The sequence below is a fragment of the Schistocerca nitens genome, chromosome 4 (genome assembly GCF_023898315.1).
Source record: "Schistocerca nitens isolate TAMUIC-IGC-003100 chromosome 4, iqSchNite1.1, whole genome shotgun sequence".
NCBI classification, from domain to species: domain Eukaryota; kingdom Metazoa; phylum Arthropoda; class Insecta; order Orthoptera; family Acrididae; genus Schistocerca; species Schistocerca nitens.
In genome coordinates, this window is record NC_064617.1 from 868,679,709 (window position 1) to 868,697,093 (window position 17,385).

Consider the following 17,385-nt stretch of genomic DNA (forward strand, 5'->3'; position numbering starts at 1 on the left):
AAGAAGCAAGTTGTACAAAGTGCAATCATTGTGCACCTAAGTTAATAGAGAGATGTTACAAAAATGTAAGAGACTGTTACAAAGAACTGTATCCCATGTTAACTATATACTTCCATACAGATTTTTTAAAAACACTAATGGAACGAATAACATGGCCCTTGTTGTTTGGTTTTGTAAATAGTACTCATAATACAATCTACTTTGCTGGGTTGGCTGCCACAGACGATTATGTAACACCACTTTGATGTATGTTGAACTGAAATAGATGGTAAAAATAAAAATGAAGTATATTAAATTGAAACATTTTGTGTATCTGATTTTTACCTCTTCCAAGAGGACATGCAGATCCTCCTTCCACAGGTCAGATGGAGATTTGCTTTGTAGCACTTTGTATTCCTGAAGCTTTTCATCACGTTTTGCCAAGAGTTCATCTTTTCTCTCCTTCGTAAGAGTCCACATTGTCATACCTAAGAGATAATCATACATTTTATCAATATCCTCTTCCGTCCCATCTGAGGAATCATCTTCATTGCTATTCTCCTCCTGCAACATAAAACGCAACACATTGTGCCTTTCAGTGTGAGTACAACGAAATAAGGCCAACACTAGTATAGGATCCTAAATTCTCTCACTGAGAAATTACATAAAGACTTGTCGCATAAACATAATTTGTCTTATAGGCAGTAAATGTGCAACAACAACCAAAACCTCTAATAGGGGGTATACTGTTGAATATATAGACTTTACACTAATGAACAAAATTTGAACTGCAGACTGTTATACATACTCCACACTGGTGACAGGATACTTCCCTTGATGCAGGAAGTGCATTGTGCCAGTGTATATTTCAGAAAGCAACCAGATGGAACACATTTTGCCTTTAAGTTATTCCTTGCCCAAATAATCCAATGAATTTAGATAAGAAAATCTGAAATACTACACACTGAAATACACATCTCTACATCTACATCCATCCTCCGCAAACCACTTAACAAGTATGATGGAGGGTACTTTGAGTACTACTGTCACTATCCACCTTTCTCGTTCTAGCCACAAATGATGTAGAGAAGGAACAACTCCATTTGGGCTCAAATCTTTCTATTTCACCTTCACGATCTTTTTTCAGGCTGTATACTGGGGAAAACTCACTTGAAATTTGTACAATGCCTTCCTTGTATGGTCTGCCACTGCAGTTGGATGAGCAATCTCCATGGTGTTTTCGCACTTAAAACAAACCCATGACAAAACATTCTCTCCTCTTTGGATTTTCCTTGTTTCCATTTCTCCTCGTAAGGGTCTCAGACTGGGGAGCAATACTCAAGTATCCATCAAATGAGGGCATTGTACGCTACCTCCTTTGTGGGTGGACTAGACTTCCACAGGATCTTTCCATTGGTTAGTTTAATGTGGCTGGTCAACTTGAAATTATTCCAAATGCATACTCTCAAATATTTAACGGATGTGTTTGTTTTGAGCAACAGTAACACGTTTTGGTGTAATACAGTACACTTTTTAAGTTGAGGATAAACTGGCAACCCCTACCCCTACACTAAGCATTAATCCTCAGAAATTTTCTAGCATTTAGACTTTTATATACAGCAGCATCATCAGCAAAAATCCTCATAGACCTTCCAATGTCACTCACTAGCTCATTAGCGTTTTGTTCATGTAAAGTTGAGCCTACTTACTCGTAATGCAAGTAGTGGAGAAAATTGGCCTTTGTCTTCGAGAGCTACCAATATTTTCGCAATGTCATGTCTGCTTTCGTATAAGAACAAAACAGATATTGGTGCCGGCATTGCTGGAATGTTGTCTGAGCTGCCTAGACATCATCAATCTTCTCCCCTCAGTAACTAAAATGTTGGGGGCAAGGCACACTTCCGGCCATTCCCAACAGCTACTGCATGCAATGTCAACTTATCGTGGCCGAACAGCATGTACATTGCAAACAGTAATGGTGTTATGACACTTCCTTGGGGCACATTTTGTGCTACTTTTAGCTCTTAGGATTTCTCTCCATGAACGACGACGTATTGAATTCTATTTCTTTTCAATCCCACAACAAAGCTAGTTGAACCATGGCAGGCCTTTCTCATCCCTCACAAGTTTGGTCATCACATATCTGTGTAAGATGTATTGTACAACACTCGAATTTAGTCCATTTATGCTCCACACTTGCAGTCTCAGACATGAATATCACATGTTAGGTTACCTTAAAGTCAGCATCAGTTATTCATTCGTTGCATTTCCTAAACAGAAATGTTTTCCTGACTCTTTACATTCTTACTGATAGCAGTGGTAAGGCCTTACAGTCACCATCTTCTTGCTCAACATCAAAAGTTCAGGCATGTTCCTTACTTGAATCTTCCAGTCTACAGATAACATGATCAGGAAATTTACGCATGACCTTCCTTACGTATTCCCTGAAATGTTCCACCACTGCAGCTCCTAAGGCTGGAGGTCTATAAAGGTGTTGCGCAATCTGTATTAAAATCATCAATTATTATGAAGTTAATTACAGCTACAACCAAGTGTCCACCATCGGCATCCAGCCTATTTTTCCGATATGAATTCCAACTGGAATTTAAACCTTCGTTGTTATTCACTTACAATATCAGTTTTTTAACTGTATTACTATATGGCCATTACTACTGTGGACTTTACTTGGGCACTACTACATTTGTTGAAATTATCAGCGACAAATTGTACAGAAGAATTTTTGTTTCCTTCGCCAGTTTCAGGCATCTAAAGCCCTTCTTCAAAAGATCTAGTTGCAGTTTCCAGTACCACGATGCGCCTGTAACACTGCTTTTGCTGAGAGGCTCCTGTTAGTATGCTACTCAAAAGTAAGCTCACTCATGAATAACATACCATGAAGGAGCCTGTCGATGAATGAGGGGTGCGAGGTGTATTGTGGTGCTGGGAACTGCAAACGGACCTTCTGAAGAATGGCACTATATGCCTGAAACCAGCAAAGTAAATACAATTTCTTTTATGCACTTGCTTGCTAGTTATTTCAACAAATAGAACTGCAGTTGTTGATAATGGATAAAATGGTAATACTTCATTTATATTTACTTTCAAGAATCTGCCATGATGAATGCTACCCTGCTTAATTAATGACACTTATTCTCCTCTCTCTGAAATCAAACTGCAATTTGTCAAACCCCACATATGATCTAACTTAGAAACTGCTTCCTGGGTGAAGTCCACCTATAAAGGCATGTCATACAATTCTCCATTCAACAGTAGAGGCCGAGAAATCTGCATCAAAGATTATCACTGAATCGTCTTGAGCCTCTGGGTTAAGCCACACTCTTGTCTCCTAATCTGTTTCTAAATGTGAATCTACAAAATGCGGGTTCAACTTGCACACCCTCAAAAGGGAGGTTAGCTTTCTTCAACAATTCTGCCAGACGCGTGTAGAACTGAGGATGACCTTTGAAGTTGGAAAACAAGTTCATTCTTGCAGATACGAGCTGTGATTTGTAGGTGGCTGGATCCATTGCGCACAACAGCTGCCAACAGAACCTCCCACAGTAAATCTGATGACACCCTTAGTGGACACTGTGGTCCTACTTCCCAACTATTTCTCAGAGGGACTCAATAAGCCATCTAACTTTAGAACTCATAATGACCAACAAATTCAACTTATCAGGCCCATGGAGGAGTTTCTCCGTTATAGAATAACACATACCCTGTTAACCTTCTGAATTCCATACTTTCTGATAGACTGGACCCAGTCCCACCAGACGAGGTGTCATATCTTGGCTCAGTTGTACTTTCAGCAATGGATAAGACCTCAAACCTGTGTTTCTGGGTAGTGGCCAATTCTCCATGTATCTATACACGCCAGTTACAGTCATTAGTCATCTTTACCTACACTCAGCCATGCAACAGGAAATATACAGGAGTTGGACAAAAATATGGAAACATTGCAATAAATGCATTCTTGAATATAAATGCAGATGCTAGCCAAGTCTGCAGGTTTCACTGCTGTATTTGATCATGAACAGACCTATGCAATGTCCTTAATAAGCTGCAAGTGTCAGTCATGGTCAGAACAGTGTTCTGTATAGTTGTGAGTGCATTATGTCAGAGCTAAGAGAATTCACACATGGGCAAATTGTTGGTGTTTGTATGGTGAATGCTTCTGTAATCTATGTATGTAAAGTGTTTGGTGTTTGACAAGACACGGTATCAAGGATTTATAATGCATGCAGGGAAAAAATGAAAAACATCATCCATTAAAGCAGGCTTATGTTGAGTTATTGTGATGAAGTGTAAAGAGGACAGCTACAAAAGTCACTGCAAAACTGAATGTCACAATCATGGACCCTGCCAGCACCAAAGCAACACAAACTGAGCTTCATAAGCTGAAAATTGTAGGGCGAGAAAGAATTCCAAAACCATTCATCAGTGATGCAAATGCCCATATAAAGAAAACCTGGTGCCAAAGCCATAAAACTTGAGTTATGGAGCAATTGAAGAAAGTAATCTGGTTGGATGAGTCTTGTTGCGCACTGTTTCTCATGGCCGAGTTTAGGCCCTAAGTGTGAAAACAGATGGTCATTTAGTGATGATATTGACAGCCATATCATGGTAATCCATGGGCACTCTGAAAGGTCGCATAACTGCCAAGGATTTTATGGTATAATTTTAGCTGGTTAGATCCATCCCACATACAATGTTTGATCCCCAATGGTGACACTTTGTTCCCATACCACAGAGCCCTATTCACACAGCTCGCATTCTGCAGGACTGGTTTTGTGAGCAGGAGGATTAGATTAGTTTTTCGATGAATTGTCACATCTCCTCGGCCAACTGTGTTACCTGCAATTGCCACTATTTTGCAGAATAGTGATATAAGACTCCCACGAGAATCATACAGGACCTTGTAATCCCCCCCCCCCTTCTTCCCTGTACTGTCCACATTAAACAATGCCAGTCCAAGTAATTAATAAGCAAAGTCTTTTATGAAGATTTGAGAGGAGCGAAGATTACAATAAACTTTCATGTTTACTTGGGTTGTCATGTTGAGGTGGTTCCAGTTCTTCTTGTCTACAGGTCTGATTCTTGAAGCTGAAAATCTAACATCAGATCTTCACCGTTGGTTTGAACTAAATAAATTTGAAGATTGTTGTTGCAGAATTTTTTACATGAATATTTTCTACACGGATTTTGTCACATTGCAGTATATCGTACAGTATTTTAATTCTTCACATTAGCAAAGCCGAAATTACCTGGTTCGCACATATTACACAAAAATACGTCCGATCACATCAAAGGCTATCTTACTACTCTCAAATTCTGTAGAAATAACAATACTGAAAAAGGTTTACAATTTTTCTTAACAAATGAACTCCTAGTAGTTTTCGTTACATTATTAATTTCGATTATTATTTCATAAATGAATCCAGAAATAAACATAGTAAACAGTACAGGACTGTGTAATTAATAATAGAAATTTTAAATGCATAAATAATTCGTAATTTCAAATGTTTCCAATAAAAATAATTTTAACTGCACATTCAGAACTAGTACTTATCGATTAAAACATCAAAACTAAAATATTTTATAAAGTAATTCATTTTCATAAATTTTAGCTTGAAATATAACATGTTGCATATAAAATTGTATGAAAGTTTTCAGAAAAGCAACTGAAATAATATTAACCTGTCCAAATTGTGAAAAGTAGTACTGGTATCAACAGCTGCCATTGAGAAAAAGTAATGCTGGAGGAAAATGTCCTGTTACAACCTGCATTTATCCATTTTGAGACTGGAGACTAACGGTTTTTCAACACTGCATTAAGCATGGTAATGCGTGTTTTTTTTTTTTTTTTTTTTTTTTTTTGTGATTCCAGATTTTTGTCCATTCCGTATTACTAACCTGAGCAGTCACTACGTACAATGTGAGTATTCTATATCTGCATCTCGCTGCTACAGTGCTTCTGGCCATCACCATACTACATATTACATTCATATAACACAAAACTACGCTACACTCAAGCGACACTATATTCTCGCAACACTACACTAGTCACTAACAGCAATGCTTGCAGGAAAATTTATAAACTTTACCTGTCACAAATATACTCTCATTATCTGCTTTCTGCTTGTGGGTCACTATGTTATCACAAAAGGAGCAAAGGAGCTGTGGTAAATTGTAGTTATAAAAGTGCATTATCAGTCAGCTTTGAGAACTATTTCAGGAATAAATGAAATAAACACACATGATTTGAGAGATGGAATCGACCATATTGATTTAAACAATGAAGCTGATTGATTTCTGGTTAATTTGGTTCACAACTTCATACCACAGCAATGCTTTTAACATTGTGCTGCAACACTTACTTTCCAACATTACTTGCTTATTCCATGTTTTATATACAGCAAGATACAAACACTGTTACAGTAGCCGAGTGAGACCCCAGCAAAGTGGTGTTACTTTTCAATCTACAAATAATAAACACCTCTGGACTAGCTGGAGAACATACAGGTTATATTCGGAGTTCTTACTAGCTTGGCGATGAAAGCGAATGACTACATAAAAGAATAGCAAGTTAACCATTCCACAAACATGGAAAACACTATCTAAAAAAAAAAAAAAAAAATTAATAAAGAATACAAATAGCTAAATAATGCTGAAACTCAAGAGTTTCAAAGTTTACATATTTACAAAAAGTTGTCCCATTTTGATAACACATACCTCAGTGAAAAGCTTAAACGACAGATTAAACACAATACATGTCAAAACTGTTGAGCCTCTGTAAAATTCGAGTATTAAATACGTACATTGCTTCTCAAATTGAATTTTAGGATCACCATTAACACAAATACTGGTAGTAACTTCAAATTTGGGTTTTTGTAACACTAAAACCATAACAAACTCAAAAAGGCATGATCAGTAAAAGATACTAAATTTTAATGTTCCTGTATGAAGAAAGTCTTGCACAGAAGAATGTTCTGTACTCTTATCCAAGAATAAACAGAGAATGTCCATTAGGGACCTCTTCATATTTATTTCCAAAAATTTTAAGGTGAAGCACCTTATTTCCCGCATTACTACAGAATGCAGAGAAAAAGAAGCCCAAGAAATTTACACAGTCACGGCCCAAAATTTAATTGAACTAAGTACTATTCAATAACTATAGTTCAGCTGTAAATCAAAATTACGGAAGTCAACATGCTCAATGTAACTTATATTGCATAACATATACCAGTCTCCTGCTACTCTTGTAACTACATCCTACAGTAATATTCTCTATTCAGAAGCCTCTCTCACATATTCAATAAATCTCTCAAATTCCTACTGTATCAACTAATAGGCACTACACCAACTGGCTTGCTTCCATTCACTAATAGCTATAGTTGATAGCTGTTCTTTCCATTCCTTATTCTATTCCAGTCTAGCGAATTTCTGCTTCATTTTGAGTCTGTTATTTGAATTGTTGGGTGGTGTCTAAGTGCTTAATTGCCAGACTACAGACCACAGTTGTAAGGTTCAATCCCCAGTCATTTGTAAGATAATAGTTTCCTGGGCAGTTATTTCAAAGATCAGAAGAAGGCATGTTACCTCCAGTAGAATGATGCAATCGTGAACCTTTCTTCAAATTAATGACAGCTTTACCTTTCACCTTGTAAGAATCCTGTTATCATTTACATTCTAAGAGAAGATATGGAAGAATGTAAATACTTCAGAAGAAATGAGACCATTCACCGAACAGTAGACGTGTTCGTTGTCATCGACAAGCACTAAAAAGGAAGAAAACTTGCTATCTTTTGCACAAATCCTTTAACTAGGTAGAGTACAAACTTTCATGTGTGGGCACGCGTGCACACCCACCCACACACACACACATGTGCAGCTAAACTGTGCCTGCTGAACACACAATGCTAGGATTGTAGTTTGGCAAATGAACTGTTGTGACAGATCCTTCCAATTCCAAACTCATTTACTGATGATGCCTTCATGATCTGGACCACAAACTGGAGCCAGGGCCAAGACACCCTACCCTGATTCCTGCACAACCTCAACACTTTCTCTCCCATCCGCTTCACCTTGTCATCTTCAACACAACACAGCATCATTTTGGACATTTGCCACCTGTTCTCTGATGGTTCCATCCATATCTCTGTCCACAAGAAGCACACAAACCACAAAGAGTACCTACAATTTCACAGCTATCACCCCTTCAGCACGAAAAAATGGCTCGCATTTAGTCTGTGCACCCTCAGGCGGTGTACCTGCAGTGAAGAGAATTCCCCTGCTCAGTATGCTGAAGGACTCGTCAAGGTCTTCGCAGATCAACGCAACCCCTCAACTGTCCGCAAACAGATATCCCGTGCCATATCCTCACAACCCTTTAATCCTCCCACCATCCACAAGAATCACTAGCAAAAGAGTGTCCCCCTGATCACTCAGTATCGATCCGGACTGGAGCAACTGAACCTTGTCCTTCTGTAGGGCTCTGGGTAGCTATCATGATGCCCGGATATGAGGAACATCTTATCCAAGTTCCTTTCCAACTCTCCCGAGATGATATATCACTGCCCACACAATCTGCACAACACCCTGGCTGGTCCATCAGTTTGCCGCATGCAACCCTTCACCATATGGAAATGACCACATGCAAGACCTGCCCTATTCACCCACCCAGCACATCGTATGCTAGTCTTGTCACAGGCTTACCTCATTCTATCAGAGACATGGCCACCGGTGAAAGTAGCCGTGTCATGTACCACCTCTGCTGTAATTTCTGCACAGCATTTTATGTAGACATGACTGCCAACCAGATGTCCATGAGAACGAACAGTCAAGAACAGAGTTGACCATCCAGTGGCAGAACATACTGCTCAGTTTAAAATACTCGGTGGCTGCTTCACAACCTGTGCCATTATCCAGCACCAACTTTTCTGAATGATGCAAAAGGAAGTTAGCCTTCCAACACATCCTTTGCTCCTCAAATTGTTCTGTCTCAAGATCCTCCACAAATGCACTGCATCCACATCCTCTAACCAACAGCTTCCTCTTCCTCTGTTCTGTCATCCTCTTCCAATCCACATCTCCACACCGCCGTCGTCACATGCCGCATGAACTTACCAGCTCCGGTGCCCTTGTGTCACATTCCCGTACCATAAATCTGCTGCCTCTCTCAAAGTTGTCAGGTATCCCTCCAAAACCTCTCCCCCATAACTCCTATCCTACAGAACAACACCAAATGCAGGCATCCTCCCCCCCCCCCCCCCCAAGCACCAGGTTGACAGGCATTTTGTGTTCAACTGCACATGGCATACATGTGTGCATGTGTCACAGTTTCTTTTTTTTTGTACCTGCCAACGATTCAACCATTCACCTACTGTATCATTTCACTATTTTCACAGATTGTCTGTTTCTCGGGCACATCTCACCCTTCTTCAGATGCTTCTCTGGTCCATCACACTCTTCAGTTATTTTCTCCGAGCAGTCTATCTTCTACCTTACAGTTAAATATCGATCTTTTGTTAAATTTGATTAGCACTATACTTTCTAAACAAAAATTTAACTTTAAAATGGCTGTTTCCTTGTGTCAGCTTCTGGTATTCATATCTACATTACAATATCCTCACATTTACCATTAATTTTTGCATTCCTACAAGCAAAGATCAGATAATAAAAAAGCCAAACACTTGCACATCTTATAAAATACTTCTACCCAATTTGTACAAAGCTGACTGATAAATTTAAGTTACAAGATTTGGATCAGTGTGCCAGGAAAGTTATTACAGGTAACTGTAATGTGAACTTACCTCCCTGTCCTTATGTGGAAGCAAAGTATTAAAAGGTTCAGATTAGTACAAGATTCACAATTTCATATGAACATTCAATAATACAAGATTTTTTAAAAATATGTTACTGTCTTGCATAAATCAATGCATAGGCTGATATTAAGTATCATCTACAAATCAAATAAACCACCATGACAAATCAGAATAATCTGTATTAACAGGAGATGCTCTCACAGATACTGCTTTGCCATTTAATCCATCTACCTAAATCTCACACTATATTGAACTTTCAATCCGCACTACTATCCACCAAATGGTATGACTCAGGTTCAAACTGCAGTTCTGAGAGCAATTTTAGTCCAGTCAGAAAACGAAAATTGGTGGAAAACATATACGACGACTAAGAAGTATAGTTAGTTAGCGATAGTTTAATATGAAACTTCCAGCAGTTTACAACTATGTACAGGACTGAGACACAAACTTGAGACCTTTGCCTTCCCCAGGCAAGTGCTGGGCTACCCAAACAAAACTCACGACCCGTCCTCACAGCTTTACTCCTGCCAGTACATCTCCTACCTTCTGCACACAGATTTTATCTACCAAAATGTTTTATACGAGTGTACACTCAGCTGCAGAGTGATATCTCATTCTAGATAGTTTAATAAATAACAAAAAATAATAATGAGAATAGTGTACTGAAACCACATTTTGTTTGCATTTGATGTCAAAATGGCAGTACGGGGTAATGAGACAGAAACTGATGGTTTGGTTGGGAAGTTCTGAACAGAGAAAGCTATTGAACATGCCGTGTCATCTCTCTCTCTCTCTCTCTCTAGGAGAGGGGTGCACACAAGGCAATTAAAAGTTAGGACATGTGTGACGGACATCACAATCAAAATTTTAGCAAGGTTTTCAACAGACCACAACATTAAATGAGGCTATAGATTGTCCTAGTTTTATAGGTCCTGCAAGTAGTGATATTTTAAGTTTGTGTTTGCAAGTGAATCTACTGTATGGTTAGTTTTGTTTTCTTCAGCTGTGACAAGTGATTCTCAATAAACAAACTTTTATTAAAGAAATTCTGAATAATTTTCAAAATCGAATGTACAATGAGCACAATTGCGGTACTCAAATACAATATTTCTAGCAATATTGCAGTGCTTGTTTGGTTAAGAACTAGGATGCAATGTTCCTTCACATATGCACACTGCTGCGACTGCAAATGTCTTGATATGTATTTGCAGCTGTGAATAGAGACAACCATCAGCTGTATAATGGAATGACGACAATTAAAATTTGTGCTGGACAGGGATTCAAACCCAAAGTTCCCACTTTGCACGAGTGGTTGCCTTAAGGGGCTCCGGAACGCCCTATACTTGCAATGTTAAAATAACGCTTATAAATTACATCTTTCCTCACAAAGTATTTGAGGTAGGAAGTTGAACTTTTTACAGATTATTTATTGGAATATGGGCTACAACTTAACACAGGGATTTTACAAAATTTTAGTTCAGTTATTAAAGATGATTTTTTTCAATTGTAATGAAAATTCACAACTTTTTTGCAATTTTTTATTTATATATTCAAAAATATACAGTTTTTTGGAAAAAGGCTGTGTTAAATTATGCAGAAGGTACTGTGTAACATTTACTGAAAGTTTGAAACAAATATGTTTGGAAGATCCTTAGAAAACATGTAATTAGTATGAGAAAATAAAAGTTTTGGGAATCGAGCGACAAAGATTGGATTAACTTTTTAGTGCATTCTAGGTCCATAGGATGGATTATCTTCATGCTCTGCAAACTCCTCCTCCAGCTTCCCCTTGTTCCTCCTCCTGTTTACTCTTGCTTGTATTTCTAGACTCTTTACAGCCCTGTCTGCAGCCCGAAGGCGTTCCTTGTCTAAAGCAAGCATCGCTCGTACCATGTTAGAACCTATCTTCATTCCCATATTTCTAAATACCTTGCACCTTACAATGTTGCCATCATTGAATGTCGCAACAGCATCATAAAAACCAAAGTGAAGTGTTTCTATTCCAACAAATACAGTCTTGGGGATTCTCGACCATATAACACTATTTACACTTTCATTGGGTTTTGAGTTTTTCTGTGAATACACTTTTTCAACAGTTCAGGTGCTGCTAAGTCTCTGAAAATAGGTTTTATCACCTCCATTATTGCATGAGGCAGACTATGCTTATGAGTGTACACTTCACCAGTTAGCAATCCTTTGTTATATTTACACCAACTGTCTTCTTCTTTGGGACACAAGCTACGTTGGGGATTTTCATCGTCTTTATTGTTTACAGTAATAACACATACCTTTGGCTTTCCAACATTTCTCCTTTTCTTAAAAGCCTTCAGAGGATTTCTAATAACTTTACTTTTACTCATTATTATACTTCAACAAAACAGAGACTCAAGAAACAGAATTAATTACGAATATTTTCGAGATAACGACAGAGTAAATAAACATGAAACAATCGACAATCACACCAGCGATATATATTGAACCATCACAGGTTAGCCACAACACATACTTTATCTCACATCACTAAAATGTACCTGATGAACACGGACGTTAATAATAACACCATTTGACAGCAGTTTAACAGCGCCACAGTGGGTCACGCCCATGTAGAACACATTTCAAAAAAAATTTAAAAATATTTGTAGTCTTCGGAATTGAATAAATTATATTCAGAAAACGCAAAAAAGTAAAAATTGAACTTTTCATGATTTTGAGCCTTTCCGGAGCCCCTTAACCATTTCCAATCAAAAATAAAAAAAATAAGTAAATATCTGGCTGAGTAGTATATTTTTCTTCTGCAATTAAATTCAGAACAGAGCCAAGTATCACTCAACAGCTTTCAGTTTTGTTAGACCTATCCCAAAATAAAGCACTAAAATTAGCCATGCTGCCTAAAGCAAATATACAGGTGAAAGATGTATTTACCAGTAATGCGTCTTTGTCTTGCTTGAGTTTCCACTGCCTTACAGGATCAGCATCATATCCCCTCGTCTTCAGTTCTTCAATAATCACTTTCTTTTTCTTGTTTTCCACAACCAGGACCCCATCACATTTTTCCAAAATAAATCGAGCTTGATTACTCAACTTCAAGGATTCTGCTTGAAGCATACCTTCCAAATAAGCTTTGCGTTTTCCATAAAAATTAAGTCTTAAATTGAAAAACTCTTTTAGAATTTGAAGAACTGAATCATATTTTCTGAGACACTGCATATCATCAAACGCGCACTGAAAATAAAAACATAGGGTCAGTTTGAAACAATGCAGCACAGAATATCTAACAATTGTTGACACTGTACAGCACTCACCATGGAAGTGGTTGTCAATGTAGTTTCTAATTTGAAAAACTTGTGCAATCCTTCCTGTTCCGCTTTCTGTAGTTTTTCGGGAGTCATTTTCACCACAAATCGCACTGTTGTATCAGTATTATATTCTTGAAAGTGCCTGGAACCCAAATATTTATGTTGCCCATAAGATGATAATGTTTGTGACATGTGCAAATATATAAGGAGTGATCAAAAAGTCTCCATTCAAAGGATGTACAGTCCAGAATCACTATGTGAATCAGGCACAATCACTTTAAGAATTGAAGCAATCACCCCACTGATGCACCAGGCTGAAGATACCCATTTGGTAAAACACTGCATCCTGCTGCACGAAGAAGTTTGTAATTGCCTGCTGCACATTTCTGTCCAACAGGATTTTCAAGACAATCACATGGGAAGAGATAAGAAGTACACAGCGGGTGCTCAAGTATTTCACATGTGAGTTTGAATAACTTCTGCATTGCAAAATTTGCAATATGGGGACATGCGTTATCATAAAACAGCAGCACTCAGCATGGAACTTGGCACAACATTTCACAAAGGTAGTTTTCGACACACATGCTGTCCCATACACATTCTTCATCCTCCAATGGATGCCGACAAGTGTTTGTCCTTTGGCAGCCAAGAAAAGAACAAGAACATGCTGTTCTGTTTGGGCACACTTGGTAATAACGTCGCCATAGTTCACGTTCTTGCATTAGGCACACGTATCAGAAAGACACAAATGCCACACGAAGCCCTTGCCTACATGTCGGTGCTTACATACTAGCATCAGATTCACACTACATGTCTACGGCTGCTTCATTGCGGCAATTCAGCTGCACAGTTCACTTATTGCAATGCGTGACTATCACGTGTTTGAACTGTCAAGCATGTGACTGAATCATGCATCAAAAGCTCTGTGACAGACTGACTGCGTACTTGGGCAAGCCAGTTACAATATGGATTCTGACAGGAAGTGTTGCTTTTCACTTTGTTACTGAAAAGAAAATAGAGACGTCACTGACTTCAATGAAAGAACCAGATACATCCTACGTTAACTAATTGAGAGAAAAACAGCATTTTTCTCTCTCTCTTTTTCTCTCCTTAAAAAACACACAATGAACTGAGAGAAAACTGTAAAATTCCTCAACTACGTGAGTAAAATACTTTATTTTACATACAGATTCTTAAGTTAGGTTTAACAGTAATTTGTTGTGTTGTTTAATATTAAAATACAATGAACCAACTCTCTGATATTTACACTATATATTGAGTAAGCCAGTGACTACTGATAAGCAGATAATATAGGTGAATGTGTGGCATCACAATTTCAAGTACTTCATGTATTTAGATTTATGGATGAATTTGAACATACATGTGTGACATGAGCTGAAAATTACAGTTTTCTACTTAATTGTAAAACCTGCTGTATCTTCTCTAAACTGACACTATTTACCATTTGGCATTCATATTTGCTGTGTTTGTCAGTGTCATTGGCTTCAGGCTCTGATAATTCTTTTTCTTTGATGTTTGCTGCAAGTAACAAACAATCTCTCTCCTCCATCACCCGTTGTCTCTTATGGGCATTGGAAGCAACTCCATCCTGCACAGCAGTCATTTGTGTTGTAAGCATGAGCAACAGCGTCTCCCAACTCTGCTGGTTTAGTTGCAATAACAGGCGATAGGACATTACGTGTATCAAAATATACACTTTTTTGTTTTATTCTGCAGGAGAACCAGTTTTTTAGGCTTTTCTCTCGTGGTGTTAAATTTACCAAAGCCTTGGCCTTTCTCAGGCGAGCCTCTTCCATTCCGCTTCGTCAGAGATGAAACATTTGCTCTTGAAGACAACGTGCACCACCCATGCAGTGGAAAAATTTGACAGAAAAAAGAAAAGCTTATAATTACAGTTTACAGAGAATGCACCACTACATAGCACATTTTTCGAATCCTATCCAACAAATGGCAAATATTTTATTGTCCTTTAAATGTGGAGGAGGACCTCTGTGCAGTGATAATTGGAGCATGTCGCCTTCCGCACAACTTGGTTAGCAACGGAGATAGATTTAAGTGGAATGAATGTTAGAAACAACTGGTTTATTTTCAAAGTCAGGAACAATTTTTTTTGCACATATACTCCGAAAGCATTATACTTTTCGATCTTATTGCCATCATTTTCTCATTCCCAAATTACAGAATGACATTCACTTCAGTGATAAAAAGTTCCCTGTCTAAAGTCATTTTTGTAGCAGAAAAGCCCACAAAATTCTTTAACATGATGCAGAAAATGCATGTTATTCAACAATCTCAAAGCACCAACAAATGACTACCATAGCACAACCATGGTGCCGAACTGTCACATGTGAAAGGGTCCAACAAAGCAGAATATCCACCACCAGTCACAGGTATGACAGGACCACAACAGGTCGTGCGGTCAAATCGTCAGTGTGTAAGTGCCTTATAGGTTGCAAATATCAAACTACAAACCGAGAAAAAATGTGGATAATTTTAAAAAATCACATTCTATAGCCACAATTGGCAAACAACTGTTGTGTGCCTTGTAGAGGGTACTTACAACAGTACCACATATTAAGACTCTGTCTTGCTTTTTTCACATATACAGTGTGTCAAGAATGCCTATTTGAAAGCCTCTGTGCATTATGTAACTATCCAGATCTTGTGTTGAACATCCTTTTGGGAGTGATACTTACGGACTTACATTGGTTCTTGAAACTTAGTAAGTAGATCTTCGCATCCTATTTCTTTCATAATTTCCTTCTCCTTCATTAACTTGATAATGCAGTAATTGTAAATTTGGTGCACTTCTGCAAACCACCTTCTCCAGCCCATTCCAGTAACAATGTGCGCTGTTTAAGTTTAGAAAATGTCCAAAACTGACTTACATATAATATAGTGTTCTGTGATTGAATTCCTTAGTGCAGAGAGTGAAAGAGTCAATTGCATTCATGAAAGCTATAAGAGTGTGGATGCCAGACCCATTAGGTGATGGGTTCATTGCAGTAGAGCATACCAAGGGGAAACACAGTTGTCAGATGCTATGTCGATATGCTAGCAAACAACTGCTGTGGTTTCACACACCTTTAGCAAATTATGCTGTCAGTTATCCGTCGGTAACGTCAGTGTGTTGGTCACTGAAAAACTGGGCTAATCCAAGATTTGTGCAGATTGGGTCCTAACCAGAGTAAAGAGACAAGGCAAACAACTGCATCCTTACTTTTACAGTGCTTAAGTGCGAAGTGGAAGGAGGCTGTTAATGAGTGCCATCACACATTATAGATGAGGAAAAAAAAATCAGAACAGTGCACTCTGCTGCAAAGGTTATGGCAACAGTCTTTGGGGATACAGAGCGTGTGACTCTTTGAATTTTTGGAGATAGGGTGCTCAATAAACTCTTTCCAATTCATAAAAGACCCACAAGAAGCTGAAAACACTTCTTCAAATAGTTCATCCATCAAAAGCTTTGGCAGATGATGGTTTGCATAACAATGAAAGGCCGTACATCAATCTCTTCATCAATGACGAAACTGCAAAGACTGGCTGGGAAGCCTTGCCCCATTCATCATACATCTCTGATCCAGCACCATCCAACTTCCATCTGTTCGCCATGCTCAAAGCAGCTCATGGCAGGCATGGTGGAGGAAGCAGGACCTTAATTTTTATCGCACAGGTGTGCATGCCCTTGTTTTAAGGTGGAAAAAAACTGGACAAGCGGTGACAAGTGAAAAGTGATAAATTAATAGTGAAAGTTTTATCTTTTCTTGTAAAATATGGGATGTGACATAAAAGGAAGGCCAAACTTTCAGAAAACATTTCTCATACATATAGAAAGAAAATATGTTACCCAGAGATGGGTCGGCAAACGCCTTATTTCCAAGTTAAGAGCTCAGTTTCTAAAAACAAGAAATGGGGAACATACAGGAAAAATCTTATCACCACAGTATGAAACACTTTTCTAAACAAAATGTTAGAAATGTCCTTTATTAGCAAAGATACATTCATAAAGCTACCACTGCACTGAATCCCTGACACACAGCTGTATCTCTGGAGAATGGCCTTCGAAAACATAGGCACAAAGATTCCGTATGGCTTGTTTCGTGATCCTGTACACAAGAGTTGCCATATGACCTCAGAATAAACATCTAGTGAGTTTAGGTCTACAGCATGTGGAGATCAAAGAATTGGTCCCCATCTATCTGTCTGTCTGTAATGGAATCTGTTCTTTTTAGTCTACGAATATTAACAATGAAATGAGGAGCAGC

At 38.3% G+C, this 17,385-nt stretch overlaps 1 protein-coding gene across 3 annotated transcripts in view; it reads right to left on the reverse strand.

Moving 5' to 3' along the window:
* LOC126253341 (DNA topoisomerase 2-alpha-like) overlaps positions 1-17,385 on the reverse strand; it is a 183,945-nt gene that overhangs the window by 57,706 nt on the left and 108,854 nt on the right. For all 3 annotated transcript variants that reach the window (XM_049954608.1, XM_049954609.1, XM_049954607.1), the window contains 3 exons: positions 13,106-13,241; positions 12,726-13,025; positions 325-543 (listed from right to left, as the gene is read on the reverse strand). In XM_049954608.1, the coding sequence (XP_049810565.1) occupies positions 325-543; positions 12,726-13,025; positions 13,106-13,241 (655 nt within the window). The remainder of the gene's footprint in view (positions 1-324; positions 544-12,725; positions 13,026-13,105; positions 13,242-17,385) is intronic.